This window comes from Dipodomys merriami, unplaced genomic scaffold (assembly GCF_024711535.1).
Source record: "Dipodomys merriami isolate MVZ:Mamm:240054 unplaced genomic scaffold, mDipMer1.0.p SCAF_64, whole genome shotgun sequence".
Taxonomy (NCBI): Eukaryota; Metazoa; Chordata; class Mammalia; order Rodentia; family Heteromyidae; genus Dipodomys; species Dipodomys merriami.
Genome location: NW_027206224.1, coordinates 1,230,846 through 1,252,600, shown reverse-complemented (window position 1 = coordinate 1,252,600; position 21,755 = coordinate 1,230,846). Strand labels below are relative to the sequence as shown.

The 21,755-nt window shown below is 49.2% G+C and overlaps 1 protein-coding gene across 1 annotated transcript in view; it reads left to right on the top strand.

The window, feature by feature from the left end:
• Window positions 1-21,359, top strand: part of LOC138815351 (NEDD4-like E3 ubiquitin-protein ligase WWP2) — a 118,666-nt gene extending 97,307 nt beyond the window's left edge. Inside the window, exons 10-24 of the mRNA XM_070004685.1 lie at window positions 2,692-2,866; window positions 9,042-9,096; window positions 12,145-12,226; window positions 12,668-12,796; window positions 13,209-13,284; window positions 13,528-13,599; window positions 13,812-13,900; window positions 15,529-15,688; window positions 16,875-17,008; window positions 17,289-17,429; window positions 18,027-18,147; window positions 18,413-18,517; window positions 18,915-19,011; window positions 19,183-19,255; window positions 19,632-21,359. Coding sequence (XP_069860786.1) covers window positions 2,692-2,866; window positions 9,042-9,096; window positions 12,145-12,226; window positions 12,668-12,796; window positions 13,209-13,284; window positions 13,528-13,599; window positions 13,812-13,900; window positions 15,529-15,688; window positions 16,875-17,008; window positions 17,289-17,429; window positions 18,027-18,147; window positions 18,413-18,517; window positions 18,915-19,011; window positions 19,183-19,255; window positions 19,632-19,731 — 1,609 coding nt within the window. The 3' untranslated portion in view covers window positions 19,732-21,359. The remainder of the gene's footprint in view (window positions 1-2,691; window positions 2,867-9,041; window positions 9,097-12,144; window positions 12,227-12,667; window positions 12,797-13,208; window positions 13,285-13,527; window positions 13,600-13,811; window positions 13,901-15,528; window positions 15,689-16,874; window positions 17,009-17,288; window positions 17,430-18,026; window positions 18,148-18,412; window positions 18,518-18,914; window positions 19,012-19,182; window positions 19,256-19,631) is intronic.
• The last annotated feature ends 396 nt before the right edge of the window (window positions 21,360-21,755 follow it).

Sequence of the window (21,755 nt, the reverse complement as noted above, 5' to 3'; positions counted from 1 at the left end):
TGCTAGGCAAGGACTCTACCACAGCCCTATCCCCATCCTTGCTTACCTTTTAAAATGACTTTTGTGCTGACCGGTGGCTGGAGTAATTGCAACAGAGATTAAATGACCCCAAAGCCTAAAATACCTACTTTTGGGCCCTTTGTAGAGAAAGATCATTTCCTGTATAACCCATGTCCACTTTCCTCCTACACTCAGAGTATTTTGAAGCAAATCTTAAGCAGTATATCATTTATCCATCTATCAGTGCAGATTTTTTAAAAAAGTACCATATATTGTTAGTATTTCTTTCATATGCTCAAACATCTAATCAATATTTTAATTTCTCAGTGTATCACAAATTAAGCATTGACTTCAGTGGAATGTGTTGCATACTTGAACTTTGTGTATTTTGATATGCATTTCTGAAAGCAGCAGGAATTCTGGAAATGAGCTACTGCTGCCTCTCAATTCTCTAGTCTACAAAGTATGAAGACCTTGGCCTGATGAGGATTTGGATAGAACTGAAGTAAAGATATAATTTCTAAGGGTATAGCTTATTAGTTCTAAGTTTTAGATGAACATCTTTGAACCTTTTGCTCCTACTTTACTATATAATTATAATAGAGTACTCAAAACACAATGATTATGGTTTTTATTTTAAGACCAGTTAATGGGAGAAGTCCTACCCCAGGAAAATATAAACCATAATGGGAGAAACTTTGAAACTACAGATGGTGCCATTATCTCAACATACCAAGACACAAGGCACAAGATGAAACCAAAGGGTTCATACTTTCTCATGGCCAGCTCCTTATAGAAAATCCATGGGAGGGGGCTGGGAAGGTGGCTCACTGGTAGAGCGCTTGCCTTGCATGCCTGAGGCCCTGGGTTCAATTCCTCAGCACCACATAAGCAAAAAGAAAAAAGCTGGAAGTGGTGCTGTGGCTCAAATGGTAGAGCGCTAGCCTTGAGCTGAAGAGCTGAGGGACAGCGCCTAGGCCCAGAGTTCAGGCCCCACCACCGGACCCCCCCCCCAAAAAAAAAAAAAGAAAAGAAAAGAAAAAGAAAATCCATGGGAACATGTGTGCAGCCCTGGCATTTTATCTAGGAGCTCAAAACTTTGGAACTGTTAGCTACAATGAATCCAATCATTTGTTTTTTAGTCACTCTCAAGCAGTGCTCAGAGCAGAAGTAGGTGGAAGGAAGGATGATTATAGAGCATTAGGGCTTGGAAAGCCTTCCAGAGGGAGGTGGAGCAAACTCTTGTAGAAAGGGTTGGACTTAATGTAAGAACAGGAAGATGGTCCAGGCTGGAAAGACTGTGGAGGCACCAGCTTGCACATGGAATGTGAAAAATGATGCATGGAACAGCTTTACTGGAATGGAACATTAGTGTAAATTCAAGGTACTCAAGGTGTGTGCAGCAAGGCTCCTAGTTCAGTGATATATTCTGTACAGTGAAAAGACTGACTAGGCCTCCAAGCACTGCTGTTTTTAAATATTACTAGTGCATAAGATCTCTCCTGAAAGCTGAGGATGTCCTCCAATGGCAGAGCACATGCCTAACATGCTTAAGGCTCTAAATTCAGTCCTCAGCACTGTGAAAACAAAAACAAAACAAAACAAAAAATGGACAAGGAGCATAATTGTTACTGGGCTGGTGATGTAGTTTAAATGATTGAGCTTAAGTAAATTCATACCTCAGAACTGTAAGGCTGGGTGGAGAAAGAGAGAAGAAAAGAAGAGGGGGAGAGAAGAAGAGAGGACAGGAAAGGAGAGATAGCTTTTGAAGCTGAAATTGACTGTGGCAGAGGACTTCTAGTTAAAATGTAGATTGAATATGTATTTCCATTCTTCTAGAAAATCTACTAAAATGACAATGAAGTATAATCCCTCAAAAATAAAGGAATGGAGGAGGACAAACAACATGTGGGAGAGATATTAATTCAAGTTTAGTTTCTGATCATAAGTGGCAGAGCTTAGGACGCTGAAACCCAAGCCTGCAGGATCAGGCATCCAGCAGGACGTGGTTCCTAGCTGCCTCCATGGAGCCCTAGAAAGGCTCAGTGATTGGAGAACCCAAAGAGTGCGTGAGATAAAATTAAAACTAGACCAGTTGAAAGTTTGTGAAGGGAGCTGTTAGATTCCCATCACTCCTGTTCCTCTGCCACATGTGCATGCCACATGTGTATACACATACACACTGCCACCTGTGTACCACCACCATACACATATACACATCAACAGCAATGCTGCTGCCCCTGAGAACCTCCTCAGAGTAGAGTCAAGTTTGGGAACACCTCTGAGGAAGAAGAAAGCATAGGATGCAGGACACTATGCAGAAAAGATGACTTATGTTTTCTGGATGTTTGTTTGTTTGTTTGTTTGCAGAATACCTAGCAAAAGTTCTGAAATCCACTTTGATTTTCCCAGTACAGATTGCATGCTTACTCCTAGCCCAGTTAAGCATTCAGCTCAGTTTGGGAACAAATTCAGCTTCTACAAAACCCCAAACTGGAAACCACAGAGGCCTGTCATAACGATCTAGTTCCATAAGCCTCTGTGCCCTGACCTTGCCTTACAGAACATCCATGTTCCTGAGCTACGCTTCACCCTCCCTCAGCCCTTTCTGAGGGGCCATCTGAGATTTGTCTAGAGTTTGTGGATGGAAGTAGTTGGTCACTATATTCATTCTGAGCTTAATATTTCTAGCTGGGAAAAACGCACAGATCCTCGAGGGAGGTTTTACTATGTGGATCACAATACTCGGACTACCACCTGGCAGCGCCCGACAGCTGAATATGTGCGGAACTATGAGCAATGGCAGTCACAGCGGAATCAGCTTCAGGGAGCAATGCAGCACTTCAGCCAAAGATTCCTCTACCAGGTGAGGACAGGGGCCTGCCACCAGGGGGGCAACTTCCATACGTGCTAGAATATGCAGTCTCACGCATTGACTATAGACCCATATAGGTGATGGGCTGGGAAGAAGGTGGCCAGAGATGTCAGTGCTCTGACTCTGGAGATTTTACTCATCACAGTGAAATTCCTCGGATTCCAGTGTTTCTAACTTGGTAACTCCATGGCCAGCCTTGGTGTTTAGGGAATCAACATATCTGAAACTGACTTCACTATCGTCTAAGACTGGCTTTCTTTGCTACCTTCTCCATTCAAAGCCATTTTTTCTGACTTGAAACCTGGAGGTCAAGTTTGACTTGGCCCGTATTCAGCTTTCTAGATCACAGCACTTGATCTTTGTTACTGCTATAGTTTTTTTTTTTTTTGTCGGTTGTGGGGCTTGAACTCTGGGCCTGGGTGCTAGCTCAAGGCTAGCATTCTACCACTTGAGCCACAGCGCCGCTTCCAGCTTTTTCTGCTTATGTGGTACTGAGGAATCGAACCCAGGGCCTCATGCATGCTAGGCAAGCACTCTACCACTGAGCTACCTTCCCAGCCCCTAGCATTAGTATTTTGAACTGGACCATGCCATGAGTGAGTGTGTGTGTGTGTGTGTGTGTGTGTGTGTGTGTGTGTGTGTGTGTGTGTGTGTGTGTGTGTGTGTGTGTGTGTGTGTGTGTGTGTGTGTGTGTGTGTGTGTGTGTGTGTGTGTGTGTGTGTGTGTGTGTGTGTGTGTGTGTGTGTGTGTGTGCTGGTCCTGAGATTGAACTCAGGGGCTTGGGGTCCCTGAGATTTTTTGCTCAAGCCTAGTACTCTACCACTTGAGTCACAGCTCTACTTCTGGTATTCTGGTAGTTAATTGGAGAGAAGAGTCTTATGACTTTCCTACCTGGGCTGGCTTTGAACTTCCATACTCAGATCTCAGCCTCCTGAGTAGCCAGGATTATAGACGTGAGCCTGGCTGGACCATGACTTTTAATCATCATGTATAACTTTGTTTATTTGAAATGAATTTTAATTCCACAGTGTATTTCTAAATTAGATGCTATTTTAATTAGGTGCTCAGAAAAATTTTAATTCCATTTAATAAAATAGCAGTTGTTTTATCACCTTTGTGGCTCTTGACTTGCTTACCTAAACCAGAAACTCCATTTTCAACCGTAAGTCATGATAGCATCTCTCTTGGCTAGCTTGTCCCTCTGTTGCTTCTGCCAGAAAGTGAGGAAACGGAGGAGTACCTCAGTTTTCTTAGTAGGGTTGATGCTGTTTGTTTTAGGAAATTGCCTTCACAGCCAACTGTTATGCCCATTCATGAGCACCAGGCCCTGGTGGTCTTGCCCAGTCAGCATTGTGACTGTCACTATGCCACATGCCCAGAGTATGCCTGGCATCCATAGGAAGTTTCAAAATTGAATGAAATCTGGTCATTTCCCCAGCTCATTCCTCTTGAACTGGGCCCCAGAGAATTTGCCTGCTATTTCCTTGGGTGATCCTGGCTCCAGACCTGGGAAGGTTTGGGGCATCTTTCTTCTTTGATCTGTTTGTACTTTGGCTTATAGACAAGGACACAACTTAGAAGTCTTACCATGGTTTTGTCTTCCTGTTTATCCAACTTTTCTTTAAAAAAAAGTGCACTGAAGACTGTCTTTTAATCTGTACCATATTCCAGGCAGTTCATTCTCGAGGTTGACTGGGATGTTTTGGGTGTGAAAGGGGAGATTGGAAGGAGCTGCCACCCAACTCTGTGTGGCGTTGGTGGAGCCCTCATTCCTCTTGCCTGCCTCTCTCATTTTAGCATGTCTTCCCATACTGGTAGACCTTGGATTTGGAGAATTCCCTAGAAGAAAAACTACAATGTAGAAACGTCTTTCTTTCTGAGTCCTCAAAAATGGTTTGCACAGCTTAGCTGGGGACACAGGACAGGACTGTATGGAGGTGGGGGCCGCCTTTTCTCCATGGAACACATCTTGTATTGAAAAATGTGATGGGAATCTTGTTTTGCTCTGCTCTCAATGTCCTTCTGTTGCTTTTCCTCCCCCTATGGCTTTACTTTTCCCTCTCGTTTGCTGTGGTGCCATGTCCTGGTTACAAGCAAGAAGGGTTGCTTTCATACAGTTGTTTTGGGGTTTGGCTTTGGACCAGGGTTTGACTCGGAAGACTTAAGAGCTGATACTATACAGTGGTGTCCCCTCCTCCTCTTGCTCAGCTTAAACTGAGATCTTGTTCTTAACTAGACTGCAGAGAGTATGAAATACAGTTCAGAATGGGAGTCAAGCGAAGCCCACGTTTCCTCCGTCTGCCTCCACTCATACTTTCTTCATGTTCTCTAGGTTATTGTTCTCCATATTTCTGGTGTGTGTTTCTTTCCTAACTCCCAATTTGCCTTTGTTTCTTGAGGTCATTGTATGTGTATTTTTGTTTGTTTATTTCTCCCTTGTAGTTTTCTTTGGCCCCATGCTTGTGGGGCCACTGCTGTGGCCCACTGGGTACGCTGGCGGTCCTGTGCCATTGTGTCAAAACCAGTCACATAGCCTGCCATCTCTGCAGTACCTCGGCCTTCATTTCCCCCCTTGCCCTGTCCTAATGAGCAAAGAAGAAAGCCAGCGATGGCAGGGCTGACACAAATCATGGTGTGCTCCTAACTATGTGTTCTATCTATGGGCACTATCCAGAAGCTGTCACCTCCCTTCCGTTCCCGAGAGCCTTCTCAGACTGAATTCTCAAGCACCTCGGTTTCGTTCCAAGTCCATTGGGTATATCCTAAAAAAAATGCAATGCCTCCTTCCCCTCTTCAACCCCTCTGCCCTTCCCAGAACCTTTCTTGCCCTAGGCTGTATTTGCTTCTCTGCTGTATTTGCTAGACATTCTTTATTTCTTAGTTTGTATCTTAAAATATTGCTGGGACTTTGTGTTTAGTCCCTGAGGGACTTAAACTCACGTGAGCTCTCTGGCTCATGGTCTGCACCCCAGATATCCCAATCCTGGGACATAGGAGAGCAGTCCAGTAGCACAGCACTCCATTATGTTCTAACCACAAATAATATTGCCTCTTGGAGTAGTTACCACTATCTCCCAGGGTGTCTCCTGTGGCCCCAAGTCCCCTCGTCATATCTGTATGCTTGCCAGCTCTGTTCCGTATGACACTTTTTAGGAGAAATGTGTTGGAAGAGAAGCAGCAGTTATGCTGGGGCATGGCCCACATGTTTAGCACATGCAAGGCCCTTGGTTTGACCCCTTAGTACCTCATTGGAGGTGATTTTTATTTGTTTTCTGGCCATTATAGTTGGCTTTTATTTTTCACTTTTCCTTAGCTTCTGTTCACTCTCTTCCTTAGCTTTCTTTTCTCATTTTTCAAATTATAATATATGCCTTAGGAAGAAATATCCAAAATAGTCAAGTGCTTTGCTCTAATTATGAGAAGTAAAATTATATGAGCATGTTTCCAATGATTCTGATTTCCTATGTTGTGTGTCAACGTTGGGTCTCTCCCTCTGCTGTCCTTCTTTCTTCCTCTAGGTTGAGGTGGGATGAGTGGAGTTCTGAGGGAGATGGATGGGAGGGTCCCAAAGACATGAAATAAGAACGCACTTTAATGAAAAAGAGCCAACATTGTGGGATTTTGGATATTTTTTTTTTAATGACAAAAACTAAGAAAAAGGTTGGTTATGTCTGGTATGGTGGCAGACCCCTGTAATCCTAGCTACTCAGGAGGCTGAGGCAGGAGGATTATTTGAGCCCAGGGATTTGAAACCAGTGGAGGCAACATACTGAGACCTTGTTTTGTTTTTGTTTGTTGTTTTTTTTTAAGCTGGGTGCTAGTGGCTCACGCCTGCAGTGCTAGCTACTCAGGGGGCTGAGATCTGAGGATCACAGTTCGAGCTAGCTCATGCTAGCTTATCTTATCTTCAATTAACCACTCAAAAGCTGGAAATGGAGCTGTGGCTTCTGGTTGTAGAGTATTAGCCTTGAGCAAAAAGTGCTCAATGACAGCACCCAGGCCTCCCATTCAAGCTTCACATACCAACAACAACAACAAAAAAGATCTGATAAACATTTTTGTTCATCAGTAAAGAACTTTTGGTCTGTTGATATGTAGAGTGAAGCAGAAGATAACTATAAATCTACTGATCATAGCTGAATTCCCACTGGAGCCTGTGGGTACTTTATACATTCCTTCCTCAAAGAGATTGGAGGCAGCAGGTACCAAGTCCTCCTTTTTTTTCTTTTTCTTTTTTGTTGTGGGGCTTGAACTCAGGGCCTGGGTGTTGTCTCTGAGCTTTTTTACTCAAGGCTAGCACTGTACCACTTTCAGTCACCTCACTTCCAGTTTTCTGGTGGTTAATTGGAGATAAGAGTCTCACAGACTTTCCTGCCTCTGCTGGCTTTGAATCTCTGTCCTCAGATCTCAGCCTCCTCAGTTACTAGAATTACAGAGGGGAGCCACCAGTGCCTGGCAATCCTCCTTTTTTTTTTTAATTTTCTTTAGTTTCTTGAAGACACTTCTTGTGAAGCCATTGCTGTAGTGTTCTATCATTATCTATGAGATGCACTTTCATTTTTGCTCTTCTGCTCCTGTTGCTGAGTTGTTTTTTTTTCACAGTGACTGTTCTTAGGTGGTAACTACAAAGCAAAGTGGGAGGAATTGGGATTTGTGAAATGCCGCACCCCACCACCTCCATCCCTCCTCCACTCCAAACACACACCCAGATGACCGCTGTGAATTGGAGCAGTGTTTTCCAGTGTTGAGACAAGTCTGAATTGCAATGGTGGTTGTACGCACATCCTAGAGATTGTGCCCTAAATTGAGGCCAGCTTTCGCCTGCTGGGTGCAGTTGCATTCTGTGTGGCAAGAGGCCCTCCACTGAAAGGGGCCCTGTCCCGTCAAGGAACTTATGGTTGCAAGACTTAAAACGTCTTTGTTGGAACTGGCTTGGAAGAGTAGCCTGTGTTACCACCTCGGAAAGAACGTTTCTCTGTTCTTTCACTCGCGGGTGGAGGGAGGGCTATGAAGGGAGCTCTTGGCAGTAAAAACTCCACCAATGTTTGCTCAAGCTGAGACTGAGCCCCATTCATCCTGCGTCCTGCGTGTGGCTCCATCACTCCCAGACGGGGCCAGCCCCGCAGCCTGAAGTCTGCATTTAGAACTTGATCCCTTAATATAACGATTAAATTTTAGTAAGTGTAATAAAAATGCTTCGGGGAGGGGGGAGTAAGCAGGAGCAGAACAATACTTGTTTTATTTAACTATGAAAAGGTTTTGACAGCATCCCCCCTCCCCTTCCCCAAAGGATATGAGAACTCTCCATCCACTGAAGCCCTTCCCCAGGGACCTTGAAGCAGAATTAGGTGGGGAGGGGTGGGGGGCACTCTAATGCAAACAGTGACCTTGAAGTCCTGGAGCCTGTTCCCCCTCTCCCTCTCCCCATCTCTCTTGCCACCCCACCCCCAGCTCACCTTCCCCAGACAGGCAAACACAGAACACTGAGCAACTTCAGGTTCAGGCAGGGGAAGAATAAAGGTGCTTTGTGCAGGGGAAGGAAAGCATTCCTGGGGGAGGTGAGGGGCTCGGGGCATGAATGTGCCCTCAGTCTGGGTGGATGCTGTATACCCAGGAGGGAGGTGAAAGGAGGAGGGCCCAGCTCTAGCCAGGAAGCCCTGGGTGTGGGCAGGGCTTGTGGGAATGATTTCATTGGAAAGGCCTGTGGTATTTTTTCCCCTCCCGTGTGTGGTTCTTGGAGAAAGTTAGGGGTGGTGGGGATTTCATTTGCCTTGGATGCTCTGAGCAGGAGCTGAGCAGAAGCTGGCGGCGAGCTGGCGGGGCAGCCCTGTGTTCCCAAGCCCTCTTGCCATACCTGCGCCTGCTCCTGCCCTAGCACTCTGGCCCACCTTCTTCCGAGTACCTCTTCCTCCGACTCGCTCTACACTTCTCCAGACCCAGTTGGGCTCTGCCCTCTTCAGAGCTCTTTGTTTTTCTGGGTTTGTTTATTTGTTTGTTGTTTTTAAACAAAGACTTTAGAAGAGTAGTGCCACCTAAGGTCCTGCTGCTGAAATGTGGAAGTGAGTTGTTAGTGTTTTATTTTGATCGATTTATTTTTAACTGGTGGCTTTTTTTCTTTTCTTTTTTTTTTTTAACCTCTGTGTTCTGCTGTGTTTCTTGTGTTTAGTCTTCGAGCGCCTCGACTGACCACGATCCCTTGGGCCCCCTCCCTCCTGGCTGGGGTAAGTACTGCGTCCTTTTCCGTTCTGTGCCCTAGGCCTGCGGTGCATCAGCCATGCCCCTCTCTCCCTTCTTCTGCATGTCAGAGCAATGACAAATGGTGGAGCTGGCAGGTTGGGACTTCCTTGGGCCATGGCAAAGGAATGTGACCCTAAAAAGATTGTGGGACTATTGGGTTCTGGTCGGAAGTTTCAAGGTGTCAACTCAGAAATCCAGCCCATGACAAGGTCTTTTGACCCCTGTCTGTTTTCCAAATGGACTTCTGTCAGGTTTGTGATTCTGGCTGGAAGGGAGCACCTTAACAGATCTTTCTTTGCAGCTAAGATATTGGGGAACTTCAGCTTAATTTGACTAATGCAGCCCCTCTTGTATTTGCCACATAGCTGTTTGTACTGGACGGTGAGTGTGAAAGGGCAGCAGTGCTAGTTAGCACTTCTAAGGGCTATGGCATCATGCTCAGTCCTTTCCACTGGTAGCTACTACCACTCACATATTCCAAGTCGTTGATGTGATGCACCAAGAATGAGTTAAAGGATAGACACCCATGGCTTAGGAGAGATTATAGGCCTCATGGCTATTCTAGGAAGGAGTAGCTATGAAAGAGGTGTCATTAGATATGGTGAGATGGGCGCATTCTGCAGTTCTCTGAGGTGGGTAGGATGTCGTCCAATCCGGCAAGAGTCCCCGAGTGCTGAAGGGGGCAGTTTTCACAGGAATCAGCGGGTGGTGTGTTTTGTTTATTGGTTGGGGCAGCAGAAAACAGTAAGTGGTGTTCACAGACAGTATTCACTTGGCAGGGAGTGCTCACCCCCAGAAGTGGTGAAACTCCTGAGATGCTGACAGTGGTAGGATGGGCATCTGCCTGCAGAAGTGCTGCTGGGGGGCTGGAGCCTGTCCAGGCAGCTGCTCCCTTATAGTAATTTTAGAGGTTCTGTCAACTCCTCTGGACCTACAGAGCTTCAGCTGGTGAGTTCCCACTGCATTCGAGAGTGCTAGGAGACACTCTCTTCTAGTGGGAGTTATCAGTAAATCTCCCACATATCATCATCATCATCATCATCATTATTTATTGTTTTTATAAGGGTGATATACAGAGGGGTTACCATTTCATAAGTCACATAAAGAGTACATTTCCTTTCGGTAGAATTATTTCTTCCTCCTCCTCCTCCTCTTCTTTTTCTTCTTTGGTACTGGGGTTTGAAAACAGGACCTCACATTTGCTAGACAGGTGCTCTATCAAGTGAGCCCTCTTAGCTCTGGCTGTTTTTGAGGTAGAGTCTCACTCTTGCCTCTGGGATGATACATTATGTCCAGCTTTTTCTATCAAGATGGGATCTTATAATCTTTTTGCCCAGACTGGCCTCAAACCATGATCCTCTTGCTCTCAGCCTCCCAAATAGCTAGACTTATAGCCAGTACTCCTAGCTTCCATGTATTTCTTGACTTTCAGGTAGGGAATCTCTGTGTACGCAAGTGACCTGCCAGGTTCCTTGGACCAATACAAGGTTATTAGTATCTCCAAGATGAGCAGCATATCAAACATGCTCTTGGGATCCTCATGTAGACAGGGAAAGGACCTCTGGCCTCACAAGAATCTGTAAGGCTGTTTGGCAGCCAGCAACATCAAGATCAGGACCTGGAGTTTGTTTCTAGCTCTTCAGAGGCAGATGATGGAGTCTAGTCAAGTGAGTTTATTTCTGTAGAAGTTTTGCTTTAAAAAAAAAAAAAAAAAGAGCAGCTATCAAGACTTGTAAATGGGTCCCAGGCACTAAGTGGGAAAACATTACAACTGGACAGAGAAGAGTCCGTGCTGTTTATGAACAATCAGAAAGAGCCACAAAACAGTTACGTTCCAAAAGTACAAAAAGAACATTCTGCTCAGAGGCCAATCCCACTGGTTTGGGCTTGGTGTTAGCAGCCTCAGGGCTGCGGCCGAGAAGCTCCTGCCATAGCCAGAGGAGCATGGCAGCAGCGATGAGCCTGCCAGTGCTCCTCCTGCCCCGAGCTTCCAGGTCTCTTTCTGCCACTCCAGGGATGACTCCATGGTTGTTCCCGTACACTGAATTTGTGTGCAGTAAGGCTGCTTATGAGTGTAAAGAGGCCTCAGCATTGTGGCTATGCCAGGAATGGTGGCCCAGGCCTCCGAGCCACTGTAGGTCACAGCCATAGCTCCTGGGCTAGGAGTGGCCATTGTTCAGGAACCTCAGGGGAGGACAGCCTTCTATGATCAGTAGCATCCATGGGCAGGAGGTGGTCGCTTTGTAATAGTTGAATCTACCTCCTGTTCTTTCTCTCATTTGTCTTTATTTTTATTTCATTTCTCATCTTCATTGAAGTATGATTGACAGGTAATGTCTGTATTTATAAAATTCCAGCCATAAAACAGCAGGAAGGGAGAGTTGGAGACAAAAACCTTGGACTGATCCTGGGAGTATTCAAGCTTGCTTCTGTCAGGAAGAGCCTGATCTCCTCAGTTCGGCCTTCCTTTCACTTTTTAGGTTTCTCGGAGCTTCTGGAACTAATTATTATCACTTTCTTTAATGTCATCCTATTGTTATAAAAGGGGGAGAGCCATTAATACTGTTTGTTTCCAGGACAACTTCAAAGCATCAAAAACTTCCCAGGAAAGGTGGCTTCATTGGGCTTAAGAGCCTTGGCCCCCATTTTCCTCCCACCCATGTGGAGCTGATGGCCTGCCCCATGTCCTGTCCTGTGGTGCTGAAGGAAGACTTAGCGTGGCGTGTGTGTGTGGAGTGGGTAGGGATCAGCCTGGCTGAACACAGCTGGCTGGTTTAGCCAGGCTGTCCCACTCAGAGCCGCCATGCTCCCCTTCCCACAGCCACAAGTTAGAAACGTGTGCATCTCTCCCCACTCTGCAACAGGGAAAGTCTCTTCATTCGTTTTTCTTTTGACAAGCATGAGTTAGCCAGGCTTTGGTCCCTAAACATGGCTCTAGGGAAAGAAATTCACATCTAGCACCCAGGCCAAAGGAGCTGAGGAGAAGGGTGCTTGAATGTGATTATTTTCTCTCCTTTCTTCTTCAATGGCAGAAAAGAGACAGGACAATGGACGGGTGTATTACGTGAACCACAACACACGCACCACTCAGTGGGAAGACCCTCGAACCCAGGGGTAAGAGTTCAGGCTGAGAGGGGCTCATTGGCTAAGTGGCTTTGAATTGCATTTACTCTACAAGTGCTGACATTGGGAATCTCTACAAGATTCTTAGGCTATGGCATTGGGGTTCCTTAAATAGACAGTCCTGGTGAATAAGGAGTAACCACTGGTAGGGGCTGCAGTGTCTGTACTGACTGTGACAATATGATTGCAAAAGGCGGAGGTCACTTCTACCCCACCTCATAAGAAGCAGGACTAGGGAACTTGGTGGCTCACAATTGCTAGCAGCCACTCAGGTTAGAACCGTTTGTCCAGGGCTGGCCTTTAGCCTGGCCCTAGTAAGTGGTTTCTCTCTGCCCACCCCAGAGATCAACAGAGCAGCAGTTTGAGGACCCCTGCCTCCTAAGTGGAGGTCCAGAGATGGGACCAGCTTTTAACTTCTCCTTGTGCTTCCAGGATGATCCAGGAACCAGCCTTGCCCCCAGGATGGGAGATGAAATATACCAGTGAGGGAGTGCGGTACTTCGTGGACCACAATACCCGCACCACCACCTTTAAGGATCCTCGCCCAGGGTTTGAGTCAGGGTAAGGACCTTCCTTCATAGGTGGCAGCAGTGAGTGTAAGCACAGGCCCAAACTGTCAGGCTGGCTCAGGGTGGGGAGCTTTAGCATTGGGTGGCTAGAGTAGATGTGTTATGCTGCTCACTGCCCTCTAGTGGCCAGTGTTGGTGTCACTACAAAGGAATGGAGAGGAAAGGGCTATCTTGTTGATTCAGAATAGCACTTAGAGATATTTCTCCAAAAGCAAGAGGTCTGCCATTGATTCTACATTTTCTCTTGACTCTCCAGAGTTCTTAGTAGTAGTCATTTCCTTTCTTTTATGCTTTTACTTTACATCTTGAAATTCCCATAGCATCTGCTTTCCCTACAGCTAACAAAGACAGGTTGTTCATTTTTGAGAAATCACAAATTCCAGAGCGTTATTTATTCTCTCCAGGACGAAACAAGGTTCTCCTGGTGCCTATGACCGCAGTTTCCGGTGGAAGTATCACCAGTTCCGTTTCCTTTGCCATGTGAGTTCTGGTCCCAGGGTCCCGGGACTGTTGAATGCTCTTAATTTGATTTACTGGTCCAGCCCTTAGAATGTCTGCAATCTAGCTACAGGCACCATGTTTCTCTCACCCTGCTCTAGGTATCTAGGAAGCTAGCTTCCATTCCTGGAAAGTGGGGGAGATGCCTTTTCATGTAGACAGGAAAACCCATTGAACAGATGCCCTGTGAGGTTTTGAGTTTTTTGTCTTTTTTTTTTTCTCCAGTCAAATGCCCTACCCAGTCACGTGAAGATCAGCGTTTCCAGGCAGACACTCTTTGAGGATTCTTTCCAACAGGTTAGAGATCCAGGGCCAGCAAAAGCCCTTGGTCCATTGCCCTACCCTCTGTCACAGGCATCCTCTGTCAGACCCATATTGTGGAATTCCCAAGGCACAGGCATCAGTGATGTGTCTCTTGAACAGACCTTAGAGTCTCTTTCCCACCTCCCCATCCTTCACCTGCCATCCTGGAGACAGTGGCAGGCTGGCCAGATACCCTGTTTCCTCAGATCATGAACATGAAACCCTATGACCTGCGCCGCCGGCTCTATATCATCATGCGTGGCGAGGAGGGCCTGGACTATGGTGGCATCGCCAGGTGAGCTTGGATGTCAGTTGGATGTGCTGTACCCAGTGGCTACGGGGGGAGGAGCCAGAAAGTGTCTCCTCCTTGCTCACATTGCATCTTCCGGAAGGCCATGGGATGACACTCAGAACATTTAACCCTCCTGGCTGGTCCCAGTAGGCACAGGAGCAGGCACCAGCCCTTAGTTAGTGGGCAATGGGTTGATAGAGGGCTCCTGGGGGACAAGGCCATGGCTCTATACCAGACAACATGTTATTGTTTTTCTGTCTTAGCAACCAGTCCAGTTGTATCAGTGGACAGTGGCTGAATATTGGGGCCCCTGGGGTTTTCCTTAAAGTCAATCCCAGGGCTCCTTTAATCCCAAGGGGTCCAGGACAGGTGAAGATGGGTATCATGGAATGTATAAACCGTGCTGTGATAAAGGGCTCTTATGTGTACAGAGACCAAGAAAACCAAAATGGCTGTTAGACTCCAAAAGAGCCCAGGACACTATCCTGTGCTCAGCCTGGTGTACTCACAGGAGTTAACAAGCTGCCCGAGAAAGTGCAGCCTCCGCCAATAGGCCCATAGCCCCGACAGAGAGAAGGAGCATCTCAGCTGCGGTGACCTCAGCCCGCTGACCTCATGGTGTGGGGCTATCTCCTCGCTTGGTGTTGGGCTCCCCCTCTTCTCACCCTCTGTTTGCTGGTGGTGTTGCCTTCTGTGTTGCCCTGTGGATGGATTGTTCTTTTTTCTGTGGTGACTCCTCTCCAGGCTCTGCTTGGTGGGCTTCTGGTGTGGCTCCGCCCTGTTTGTCTCTCTCTGTGTCCTGCCAGTGGTTTTACCCTATGGTAGGTTACATCATGCTGTTCTACCACAGGGTAGAACCACGGACAGGATACCGGGGTACCCTCTGCATCGAAGGACTCCGTCTACCCAGCCACAAACAGCCCAGCCTCCAGGGCCCGCCCCACTGGGAACAGTCCTCTGCCAACTTAGCTCAAGCCTGAAAGGACTCTGAATTCTGGCTTGAGGCTTGGACCTGGGGTGCAAATAGATGCTAAGGTGTGGGTGTGGGTTCAGATGAATGCGGGGGAGCGTGGGAAAGGAGATGGTGAGGGAGGGCAATGGTGAGTGAAGTGAGATGCCTGTGCTATTGCTGCTTGGTGAGGATTAGAATCTGGAGGTATGCGCAGCACAGTTTTCATGGTGCAGGTATTGGGAATGTTACCATATATTTACATGCCGCATCAGATAAAGTGGAAGCAGGTTGGTTGCTGTCATACAGCAACTGCATAGAAATACTATAGCAATAAATGTGCAAATGTGTGAAATGTATAACTTAGTACCCTTGTGTAGTGTACAACCTACACAGTTATGCCTGGAGGCCAAGGACAATAGGAGCAACTTAGTCATGCAAAGCGCTGCACAGATGACATAAAGTCTTGGAATGTGCCACAGCCCTGGAACTCACAATTTTCCTGAGCATTATCCTCAAGTGCCACTGTCTTAGTTCACCCTCAGTCTGAGCCCAGCTGGCTTGCTACCCAGCTGCTTGTCTGGGAACAGTCCCCAGACCCCCTGGGACACACGGCAGTCACAATCTCTGTGCAGGTGTACGGAGGGATCTATTGCTCTTGTTTTTCTCTCTTCCCTCACAGAGAGTGGTTTTTCCTTTTGTCCCACGAGGTGCTCAACCCTATGTACTGTTTATTTGAATATGCTGGCAAGAACAATTACTGTCTGCAGATCAACCCGGCCTCGTCCATCAACCCTGACCACCTCACCTACTTCCGCTTTATTGGCAGATTCATTGCTATGGTAAGGGGAACCTGGAAGTCCCCAAGTCCCAGGAGTGCTTCCTTCCCTTTCCCTTCCTCCCCCTGGAATACCAGGGGGACATATTCTTCCCCTGAGCCCTCCAGGCAGCACCCAGGGAGAGCCACGCTTCCTATACTGGCACCCGCTGTCTCCCCCGCAGAAGTTTGCACCTGAAAATGGGAAGAGCTAGAGATAGTTCTAGAGAATCCAGAGCTTTCTCGGTGACCCACTGTGAAGTACTGCAGGTTACTCATGTGATTGTGTAGCACTTTACGAGTAGAATCCCAGGGTCCCTGAGCAGTAGGCTTCACTAATGTTAAAAGTGCACCCTGTGGGGTACTGGGTTGGTGGCTGGGCTGAGTAAAGCCATAGCTGCCTGCCAGTCTCTGGAAGGTGCTGCCGCCTGTCATGATCCATGGGTGGAGGGAAGACTAGACTGGTGCAAAACCTAGGGGAGGCACCCAGATATAGGCACCCAATATGACTGTGGACAGGGAGACCATGCCATGTCTTCCACGGTATCTTGTGGGAATGGAGATCCAGTTATGTGCAAGAGAGCCTGTGGAGGCCATAGCCGCCGCTGTGCTGACTGTGCTGTGCTTCTTTTCCTGGAGTCCCAAAAGTATCCTCCTTCCCCTCTCGGGAGGATAAGGTCCTTAAGGGTTTGTGACTAAATATGGTCCTTCCCATCATCTGGATGTCCTTGGCCAAGGCTCCAGGCTCTGAAAGTGGGCTGGAGACCCGCCTGGCCCAGCAACCAGGACAGGCCAGTGAAGCCCTAGACTATTACCCCTGGCCACCAGGTTTCACTCTCTACCACACTGGCTTTGTTTTGGCTTCCTCCTCCACCTGCTGTGAGCACCCAGTGAATCAGGGCTGCCACCTGGAGCTGTTGTGAACAAGTCTTCCTTGGGCATGAGTCAGGCCTCTGCTTGACTAGGAGTAGCCTGGGGGGCATTCTCAGCCACAGTGGGTCAGCCCTGCTCCTTATCTCTGTGGCTAGCAGGATGGGATCAGAGTGTGTCTCAGGGTCCACGTCAAGACAGAATAGTATGCTTATTTCCTGGTCCCCGAAACAGCTGGCTGCTTACAGTCCCCCTGGGGAGGGAAGGAAGGTAGTGGAGCAGCCTTTTGGCTCAGAGCCTGCCTGCCTGCCTGCCTCACACCCTGCTTCTTCCTTCCTCAGGCATTGTACCATGGAAAGTTCATTGACACAGGCTTCACCCTCCCTTTCTACAAGCGGATGCTCAACAAGAGACCAACTCTGAAAGACTTGGAGTCCATTGACCCTGAATTTTACAACTCCATTGTCTGGATCAAGTAAGTCCTGTGCTTGCTCTGAGCTGACAGAGAACAGGGCTCTACCTGGGTACTCGGTTTTAGTCTCCTATGCCAGAGAGGTTCTGAGCATTTACACTTACCTGACTTTTCTATGAGCTTGTGGAGAGACTTTCCAGGCACTGTAGGGTGAGTCCAGAGTCCTCTCCTATATCAGGAGATGTCCTCTGCCACTGATCAGGATTCTAGGCCCATCTGTGAGTCTTTGGTGCCTCATAGGCAACAAGATGAACACCTTCCCCCTTGGCCTCCTGTGCTCCAGAGAGAACAACCTAGAAGAATGTGGCCTGGAGCTGTTCTTTATCCAGGACATGGAGATCCTGGGCAAGGTGACAACTCATGAGCTGAAGGAAGGTGGCGAGAGCATCCGAGTGACCGAGGAGAACAAGGAAGAGTACATCATGTGAGTCTCAGGTCATGGGAGGGGTTGGGGAGGGAGGGACCCAGCAGGTCCCTGAGAATGGGTTTCTACTCTTGTCTCTGGGGCCCATAGGTCAGCACAGATTGCAGGAGCCTCTCAGTTGCACTCACCTGGGCTGGTGGTCCATGGCTGGCCATGTAATGACATGAGCTAGGGGAGCCACAGCCTCTGGCCCTTGCTTACCTTTCTGTGTGAGGGAGGCTTCCCAGCTGAGGGAACTTACTTAGATATCACCATCTCTTTCCCAACAGGGAATTTCTGTGTCTTACTTGCTTAAGTCCGCTATCTGTTGGGTGCTGGTGTGCACACCTCCACACATCTTCTTCAGGCCTTTGGCCTAGGCTTTCCTGCCCACACTGCTGAACAGCTAAGGTTCAATGAGTGATGGTGGGAAAAGTGCGAGGAGGAGGTAGTATGGGAATGGGGCATATCTCCATGTCACAGAGACGTTTCTGGGCTCTGGTCTAAGGCCATAGTTTGAGTATCCCAAATGACTCAGTGGATTTGTTCACTACACAGGTAGGAAGGCAGCCAGGCCAGGTGTCCCAGGCTCCACCTGTGTCTGCTCTTTGGTTCTAGGTTGCTGACTGATTGGCGTTTCACACGTGGTGTGGAAGAGCAGACCAGAGCCTTCTTGGATGGCTTCAACGAGGTAGCCCCACTTGAGTGGTTGCGCTACTTTGATGAAAAAGAGCTGGAGGTGCGTGTTGAAGGCAGGAACCCCGAGTCCCTGCTTCAGGGGTAATCACAGAAACTCCCTAGTCAACTCCCCCCCCGCCCCCCCAACCTTTGGCTGCCTGGTGTGGTAGGGCGGGTGGTTGTCACTGGGGTCCTCAGCCCCCACTTCCCTGGGACACATGGGTGGAGAGTGCAGGGACATGTGTTACCCATAGGACTTAAACTGCTATAACCCCACCCCAGAGGTGGGGTTATTGCTGGGGTCGCTGACTCCTCCGTCCCTGCAGCTGATGCTGTGCGGCATGCAGGAGATAGACATGAGTGACTGGCAGAAGAACACCATCTACCGGCACTACACCAAGAACAGCAAGCAGATCCAGTGGTTCTGGCAGGTGGGTGCTGGGTCCCCTCCTGCTGGGCTGGGGACTGGTCTTGGCAGAGGACATTTTAGAGTGACCTCAAGGAAATGGGACTTCATTAGACCTCGGGCTCAAGAACCTGGACACTCTCGGACAGTCTCCTCAACTCCCCCAACTTGCAGGAGAGGCTCAGCCTGGCTCTGGACAGAAAGGGGGCTGGGCTGGGGCCAGTGTGTGTGGAGGTCAGCCTGGGGCCAGCTGGTAAGGACCTAGGGAGGCCTGCAGGCAGGAAGTACAGTTGTTGTTGGTCATACCTCGTAGCGGTTCAGGTAGAGGTTGAGGCTTCCCGGGTTGGTAGCTGTCATCCCCTGCCCAGTGGGCGCCTGGGCCAGCTGTGTCCCCTGACTGCCTTGGCTTGTTGGGGTCGCAGGTGGTGAAGGAGATGGACAATGAGAAGAGGATCCGCCTCCTGCAGTTCGTTACAGGAACCTGCCGCCTGCCTGTTGGGGGATTTGCCGAGCTCATTGGTACGTTTTCTTTGTCCTGCTGCCCCCCTGGCTGGGGGTCAGGATGGTTGGAGAGGAGGGTGGGACCTGGCGTCTTTCTGAAAGCGAGCAAGCCAATGGTGGGGAAGAGCTGCATGCGGGCTGTGCCATGGGAAAGGCTGACGGAAGATGTGCTCTCACCTTGGATAACAGGGAGCAATGGCCCACAGAAGTTCTGCATTGACAAGGTTGGCAAGGAAACATGGCTGCCCAGAAGCCATACCTGGTAAGCCTTCTTTGGGTGGGATGTGGTGGAGCTGCATGGATCCGACGGGTTCCTCCCAGTCCAGTGAGGAGGGCAACTGGGGCCTAGGCTCTGAGAATGACACTTGCACGGCCCTGGGGTGTCAGGCGGGAGAAGTGGGGCTGTGACAGATCACCTCTCCCCCAGCCTCTGACCTACGTCTTGTTCCATTGAAACAGAACACTTGCAGTAGGCAGAGCTACTGTGCCAAGGGCCCCTAGTCCCTCGCCATTTTTATAGGGTCCTGTACCTTCCACAGATGCCTTCAGGGTCTAGGACCTAATTCACAGAGGGCTGATGTGGTAGTGCCCTAGGGCCCTGGCCTCCTGATGCGCACCGTTCTCTCCCATCCTGACAGCTTCAACCGCCTGGATCTCCCACCCTACAAGAGCTATGAACAGCTGAAAGAGAAGCTGCTGTATGCCATTGAGGAGACTGAGGGCTTCGGACAGGAGTAACTGCGGCGGTCCCTCCCATACCCCTCAGTGCACATGTAGTCCCAAGTCCTCCCTGCCCGAGAGGTCACTGGCCACGCAGCCCTCAGGAGGCCCCCATGGATGGTGGCCCTGCGTGGGACCTTGCTTTCATCACGTTGGTGACAGAAGAGCCAGGAGGCGGTTGTAGCCCTCCCTCCTGCCTGCTGGTGGCAGTCTGGAATAAAGCCCCTAGTCACCTTTGGCCCCATCACCCACTGCAAAGTCTGAGGGTTGACCCTGTCTTCAGAACTACCCCTAGGACAAAAGCCTGGGCTGTGTAGAGTGCGTGCTTAGGCGAGATCAGCCACTTGGGATGGCTGCCCTGGAGTGAGAAAGCCGAGGGTCTTTGCGGGCATGGGAGTTTGTGCTTAGCTACAACTTCCCAGGTCTGTCTGAAATGCAGGTCTGAGGGAGAAACTGCATGGAGGCAGCTTCGCTTCCCTCCCAGGCAGGCCGTAGCCACAGAGGCTCAGCAGTGGACTTGGTTCCCCCAATTCTTGGTGTGGCCAGCTCGTCTCTTGCCAGCCAAGGACTGGGTGAGCCACACACCACAGGGATCCCCAGGAGGGAAATGACGAACTCCCTCAGGCTGGCCTTCTACAGAAACTTGAAGTGTTTGTGTTTAGGGTTGTTTCCTGCTTTGTTTTTGGTATGCTGCTGTCCCTTTCTGTCAAGGAGCTGGTACCTCGGGTGTCCTGAGGCCTCAAGGGGACCCAGCCCCATCGGTCCAGTTTTCCCATCTGTCCCTTCTCTCAGGAACCAGCTTAGCCGTTCTGTGAGCTCAGTAGGCCTCACCTGGAGGCTTGGCTGCCCAGCAGCCAAGGCCCTGAGCTCATCACATTTGCGCCTTCACTAGGATTCCCTTTGCTTCATGCAGTCACCCAGGCGGGGCCCCGGCAAGGGGCAGGTGGGCCTGGGGGTCATCTCTGAGAACCTCCGGAGCTGCAGCAGCTGTCAGTCCCTAGCTTAGAATGGAGGCATCCTGGCCAGCTGAGGCTGTATAGACTTGAGTCTTTATCTGCCAGTGGGAAATAACACCACCGAAAACTAGCAGAAGGCTAGCTCAGGAGCTGCCCCAAGGGCCTGGCTTATTTGACTCCCATGAGCCTCCATTGTGGGGACGCAGCCCCTGATTGACATCTAGTTGTGCAAGTTCTGCTTGGGTGCTCCCTAGTCCAGGTTCCCAGGGCTGTGAGGCTGCAGACCAGCCTCCTGGGCCCTGGGCGGGTTCTCCAGCCAGTCCCTGACACCTTCTGAGGATGGTCTTTCCTCTACATCCAGTCCTTCCCCTGTGTAGGGAGGCTCAGTCCGCACCCACCCAGGCTGCAGTGATTTGAGTGGCCGGCTTGCTGCAGTGCAGCCCTTCCTTTGATCACTCATTGTACTTGCTCTGCACGAGTCACCGCAAGGGCCTGGGGGCTGGGGGCTGTGTGGGAGCTGCCAGCGAGGATGTTCACGTGTGTTCGTATGTGTGCGTGCATACATGTATATAACTGAAGTGTTTGTGGAATGCCCTGCAGCAGCACCGCTGGATTGGTTGATGGACTGTTTTGTAATGCCCGCCCTGCCTTGGTATTGCCAGTTTCTTGTGCAATAAACAATCAGCAGCTGTGGGTAGTGTCGGTGTGGCTTGTCTGCCCACTCACTGCCCTCCAGGCCATGGGCCTTGGAGCCCTGTGGACCCTCTAGGCCCAGACCAAGGCAAGTTCCCTGGCCCCCTTGTGAGTTTGAGAAGCATATGTGCCATTACCAAGCTGGCCCTACTTCTGGGAGGTGTGGATATCAATATCATTTCTAGAAATGATATTGTTGATCATGAGCTTTTTTTTTTCTCTTTTTTCTTTAAACTGGTCCTGAAGCTCAAACTCTGGTCCTGGGCACTGTCCCTGAGCTTCTTTTTTGCTCAAGTAGAGAGTCACTTCTGGCTTTTTTTTGAGTAGTCTATTGGAGATAAGAGTTTCAGCCTTTCTTGCCTGGGTTGGCGTTGAACTGCGATCCTCAGATCT